General features: G+C 34.8%; 1 protein-coding gene across 1 annotated transcript in view; it reads right to left on the bottom strand.

Annotated features, from left to right (window-relative positions):
• Nucleotides 1-1,264: 1,264 nt before the first annotated feature.
• ERO1B (endoplasmic reticulum oxidoreductase 1 beta) overlaps nucleotides 1,265-6,076 on the bottom strand; it is a 28,748-nt gene continuing 23,936 nt past the window's right edge. The window contains exons 14-15 of the mRNA XM_084203465.1: nucleotides 5,573-5,706; nucleotides 1,265-4,917 (exon numbers count right to left, since the gene is read on the bottom strand). Coding sequence (XP_084059591.1) covers nucleotides 4,857-4,917; nucleotides 5,573-5,706 — 195 coding nt within the window. The 3' untranslated portion in view covers nucleotides 1,265-4,856. The remainder of the gene's footprint in view (nucleotides 4,918-5,572; nucleotides 5,707-6,076) is intronic.

Here is a 6,076-nt window from a genome sequence, read left to right as displayed (position 1 = left end):
TCTTTACCTCTATAAAAGTATTCCATTTTGAGGTGTACTACAGCATCCACAAATGGTGGACCGGCCTCATGTTTTCCAAATTTGTGCACAATTCTTGTGCACATTTCACAGAGAATATACAGGGTAAAAAAAGAAGGGATGGGGAGTAGATCTGATCAGATCTGCTTGAAAGCCAAAGGCAGAGCAGTGCCATACTCCCACATCAAGACTTCCACAGCTTCTTTGGGTTTTGGAGTCCTTGTAGGAAAGCCAAAGCAGGAGCTTTGCCTCCAGCAGAAGTAAACTATTTGCCCTTCCAAAGCTTACATTGCATTCTTCACATATATTCAGTGAAGAAAAAAGCCAATTAAACTATAAGTCAGCTTAAAAGAAGTAAGCCAGGGTTGGGAGAACAACTGAAATTTTATTAAACCCTTTGGAGTTCTACAATCATGTTTGTACAAAACTGCCTGAAGACCCAGTGCAAGAGAAGTCTGCAGGAATTACATTTTTGCTGTGCATCTGTAACTGCTGTGAACAAAATGAAAGAGAATTCTGCACTTAGAACAAACTTCAGCCCTGTGCCCAGTATGTACACAAAAAAAGTGGAATGGCAAGTGACTGTAACCAACCATAGTAATGAACTAAATACTCTAAAACACAGATTTGAACAACAATGTGAGAGGTAAGATCTTAAATTTAATTTATCATCACCTGTGTAACAGGCACTTACTCACCTAAGGTGGGGATGAAATATGTCTATCAAATTTTCAGTATAATAATTTGTTAAAAATGCATACATGGAAGGAAAAAGAATTATTTTCCTTTCAGGGAAATAATTTCAACGTGAACACCCCCATTGGACGGACAAACAAAAAAAAATTCACAAAATTTATTTTATAAGCTCTTCTGAGAAAGGGACAGAACAGACTTAATTTCTAAATAAGCCTTTTTGAATCTTAAAACAACTGGATTTAAGCAGGGGCTATAATTGGCAATATCCATACAGAAACATATTTCTGCATAATTCTGCAAGGGATTCCTGATGTGCAGACACATCACAGTGCAATGTCAACAGCAAGAAATATAAAGGTTACCTTCATCTTTTGAATGAAATTTAAGTGAGAGTGAAAATCTGCTCATAATTTTAATCTTACATGACTGTTACAAAAGGAATTTATGTAATAGCTACCAAGTGTCATTGAAAGGTAAATGAAAAGCAAAAAATATATTTTCAAATGAAACACCAAAAAATTACATCCACAAAAAGAAGGTGTAGCAGAAAATACTTTAATTTGCATTTTGTAGATTCAAACATAGCAAAGATTCAGAAGTGTTTAGATCTCAATAAGCAGTTCCAACATTGATTCTGATTTTAATAAATATTACATTTTAATAGGATAGCTATATGGAGAAATTGTAAAGTGATGAATTGCTGATTGCTACTTTATAAACATGAGCATCAAGATTATTTACAACATATTACAGGTCATTTCCCAGAAAAGCACAAAGCAAGGTCAGATAAAGGCAACCCAACCATCAAACACAACTCAAGAAAATGTGGCACAGTGTATTTCATGCACATACAATGACAACACAGATCATCAGCTGAAAACTAGGAAAACACTTATTATTCCAGCTTACACAAGTCTCTATATTTCATTGTTTTAAATTTATATTCTGACCTACCTTCTCAGGCACTGAATAACAAGTTATTCAGCAACAGTGCCCTACTTTTTACCTATGTAGTTTGCACCAAGTCTTTTTTCACCATTTCACACAAGTCTTCATGACTTGGGAACAATTAAACATTTTTGTCTTTGTCTTGTCACTACCTCTGGGATTACAATCATTGTGTCATTTGTACAAGAAAATGTACTGCTACTCTGAAATGAATGGCAGACAGCGTTGACAAGCTGATCTCCAACAGGGAGCTGGAATTTAAAATAGTTTACAGGTCATGGACAGTGTAACTAACCTTATTCTTTAGTATAAAAAAAGAGCTGTAAATTTTTAAAATTTAATTTAACATATAAAGAACTAAGTCATCCAACTCACACAGCAAAACTTCATAGGCAGCATAGTCACAGAATGTACATCAAATACAGTAAAAAAGATGGTGACAGGAAAATTGTTTCAACTAGATTTGTTACAGGAAAAATCTTATGTCCTATCTCTACAATGACAGTGAAGTGAAATGCTTTCCATATTTGATCATCAAGAGATATGTACCTTCAGGTGCAACAGAACTTACACGGTTTGCTGTTCAGTTGCATTCCTGTGTTCCCATGACACAAAGGAAAAGAAGAAAAGCTTCACATCTCTTTATGTCCTTACCCAACAGTATTTACCTTGTGCCAACAAGGGCTGCAAGGACCAGGTGTCCAGGATCTGCATGCCTGAATCACTCACCTGTCCCATGAGCAAGTGCATGATTCTGCTTCAGTGTCTGTTGATTTTAGCCAGGCACAGGTGGAAAAAGAAAAAAAATAGCAAGTTGCATCCCCAGGAGGAGGCTGGAAGCAATTCACTTTCCCCACACAGCGAGGGGAAAAAAGGAAGAAACGTTTCTGAGACTCAGGTCCTTCCTGGGGCAATGCAGTCATAGTTTTTTTATTTTAGAAAATCCTGCCTAAAGCTTTAGGCACTATAATATGTAACAATGCAGATAAATACCAGTTATAGGACACTCCTCACACAAGTGAGCCTACAGTTCTAGCCCTTGCAGGTCTGTCCAAAAGGCAAAGAATTAACAGCCAATTAAAAATTACACTCTTTCAATATATACAATTACTCAGAAGATTTGGATACTCTAACTCATCTACCAAACAGAGCTGTTCACATCTGAACTACTTAGCTAGATTCCCACTTCAATTTAATAGAGAAAAATAAACTCTGAGGGTGCAAATACAGAGCTTGGAAAAGGCCAGATGAATCCACCTAGAAACCTCCTGCTCTTCTGCCTAACTAGAAAACAAAAGCCTGCGATGACTTGCTCAGACACCTATGCTCACAGGCCAGAGAGGCTACTAGGAAAAAACACAACATCCCCAAACTGGCATCAGCTTCTCCTAACACCATGTCCAATTACCTATAAGGTTAAACAGAAACTGGGAAACCACTGCCAATTTGTGCAACTACCACCAAAACTTCTTAAGGGTGGTTTGGATTTTTTTCTTTGTTTTTTAATTTCCCTTTCTATTTTTTTAAATTTCATTTAGCATATCCCTGATTGACACAAAGGGGTTAACTTTCTTAAGCAACAGCATTTTTTATAAAAGCCAAGTGGCAGCAGAATAGTCTACTTTATTTCCAGTCAGGTAGAAATTTGAGGCTAGTCTGGAAACAAAGGACAGAGTGTATTCCAGCCTTCAGAAAATTTCAGCTGTAAAGGAACACAGTATGGAAGCCAATAAAATTACAATCACAATCAATTATATAAATAGGTCACTCAGTATCTAATAGGGTGAAAAATGTTTAAGAGCACTTAATTTTGTGAAGACTTGTTTTTAAAAACAAGAGATGTATCTACACTGCACCAGCACTTCCTACATTCATAACACCTAACTTCATTTTTAAACATGCTGGTTTAAAAGAAATTATTACTTCATTTTAAATTTAAACCAATATTTGGTTGCTACTAATGGTAATGCTGTTTCTGAATTCTGTTTTGACACTGGTAAGTTATCACTGACATTTGTGGACAATGATACATGAGTAATTTTTTATTTTATGAAAGTAATGTTATTGACATACCCGTTTTTTTATGCTGAATATCCTTTTAAAGAAGATACAGTATGGGTTTGCATAGATAAGAGTATGTGGCATTAAATGTCAGTACGATTATGAAGTTTAAAAAGCATCTTTTTTAAAAGTGACTACAAAAGCAAGTTATTTTTACACTGACTTTTTAACATAGCACTCAAACATAACTCATAAAGAGCAAATTTATTTCCATGGCTCAAAGACCAAGTGTGCTATTTTAACATTTAAGACACTAAAAAGACAACTTTTGGAAACTGAACTTGTGATTACAATCTAGAAAAATAATATGGAGTAAACAGAAATTTGATTGACTGAGGTTTTTCAGCTAGCAGCACTCCACTAACCATCTCCCCCTGTCCTCACCTCTACCTCCAAGTAAATGCAGGTAAGGGGCTGCAGCAAGGGGCTACAGAAAAGTCACTTTCAACTCTGCTGCAGAGACAAGGTAGTAATTTAAAAAAAAAAAGTGCTGAAAAGCACAAGACAAGGGTAAAAAAATTGGTATCATCATGATGCAAAGAAGCCTAGCATGAAAAAAATTTCTGCTCAGTAAATTTTCTATTTTTAAATAGGTTTCATTGTTACAGTAAGAAGCTAAAACTCAGCAAGAGTCATATCTCCTTTTTGTGGTTATTTTTTTGTTATTTTTTTCTTTGTTTGTTTGGAGGTTCCCCCCCTTCCTTTTGACAGTCAGAACTAACATACCAAATCATCAGAATACATTGAAGTTCAGTAAATGGGGAGACACAAGAAGTAATCCCCCCTTTTCCAGACAGGCCAAGTCAGGGTGGAGGTACATATGTTTTCATATAAAACAGCTGTCTCAGAAAGACAAGGAAATAGGAAAATTTATGAAGTTTCAGTACAACAGAACTGTGAGCAGAAAACTTACAAAATAAACAGATCAGCATAATTTACACATTTAAAAACTATATATTTCATTCATAAATATATTTTCTAATTAATAACCATTCCTAGTTTAAACATAAATATTCAAGTTGGGATTTGATTTTACTTTTTATCAGTTCATGTGAGTCCTGTAAGGATCAGTTCCTTCTGCTCAATGCAGTGATGTAAATGATCTTCACTATTGGGCTGTGCAAAGACCTTCATTACCTAGTTTGTTGTAGTAAAACTTTAAAATTCTGCAACTCTTTTATACTTGTGGAAAGCCTGTAAAATAAAACCCATCAATGTTACCAATTCAGCAAAACAGAAATACAAATTATTACATTCATTTTCCTTAAGATTTTTCCTCAGACAATTCTATTCTCAAAAGGTCTATTGACTCTCCATTTTACATTAACATATTATATGACAGGGATTAAAGTTTATATATAATGTTTAATCATCCCAGCTTCATTAAACTTCTAAAAACACCTAACCACAGGTAGTAAAGTTTATTACATTCTTTTATCAGATTGTTTAAATAGATTGTTTAAACAGGAACAGATTGTTATATTCAAGATCTGAAGAACTAACATAATGAGCAAAGCATGCTCTATGTAAACTTCTTTTAAAGCTGTTAAAATGTTTCATCATTTGAAGGAGATAAATTTGATTAATTTTTTTTAAATGTAAGAGACTGAAGTTTCGTCTTGCAGAAGGCAGATTTATGAGACTTCAGACAGAGAGGATTAATTAGATCCAAACACAGAATGAAGACTAAGACTAATACTGTTAGAAGGCATTAAGTTTATCAATATTACTGGTAGTAATTCAGCCTTTCAAAACCCACAGCTACGTGTACAATACCTTCTTTCCACAAAAACTGAGTATTGACACTAAAGTTTTATATTTTTCTACTATTAAATTTATAACATTTTACCTTCCAAAGGCATTTACAAGAGCAACTATTTCTTGCCGTGTGAGCTGAAAACCTTTTGATGGGCTGTTCTCAGGAAGGCTCTGTATTTCTTTCTCAGAAAACAAGATCTTCAGAGCAGTTCCTAAGCCTTGAGTCTATAAGAAAAGTTCAATGTTTTAACATCAGTAAAATCATTCCTTCAATTACTCATAAAACCATAAAAAAAGGATAAAAATGCACTAATCCAGGTAAACTTTAGTACCAATTCTTATACACTGACCCTCAACCCAAATAACTGTACAAAAACCAGGGCACTAATGCAAATGCATGACAGCAATTGTGTACCAGGTTCAGTCACTTATTTAGGAGCATTTGTTTCCTCAAGTATACTTGCTCTTCATCCTTGTCTTTTTAATCTCTTCTCTTCCCATCTCTTTTCTTCTTGGTTATGCATATGAAAATATGTCCATTACAACACTTCTAGCTCCCTCCTGCCCCTCACTTACAGATGCCCCAACTCCTGCA

The sequence above is a fragment of the Fringilla coelebs genome, assembly GCF_963513975.1.
Source record: "Fringilla coelebs genome assembly, chromosome: 3".
NCBI lineage: Eukaryota > Metazoa > Chordata > Aves > Passeriformes > Fringillidae > Fringilla > Fringilla coelebs.
This window is presented reverse-complemented; position numbering and strand designations above follow the sequence as displayed.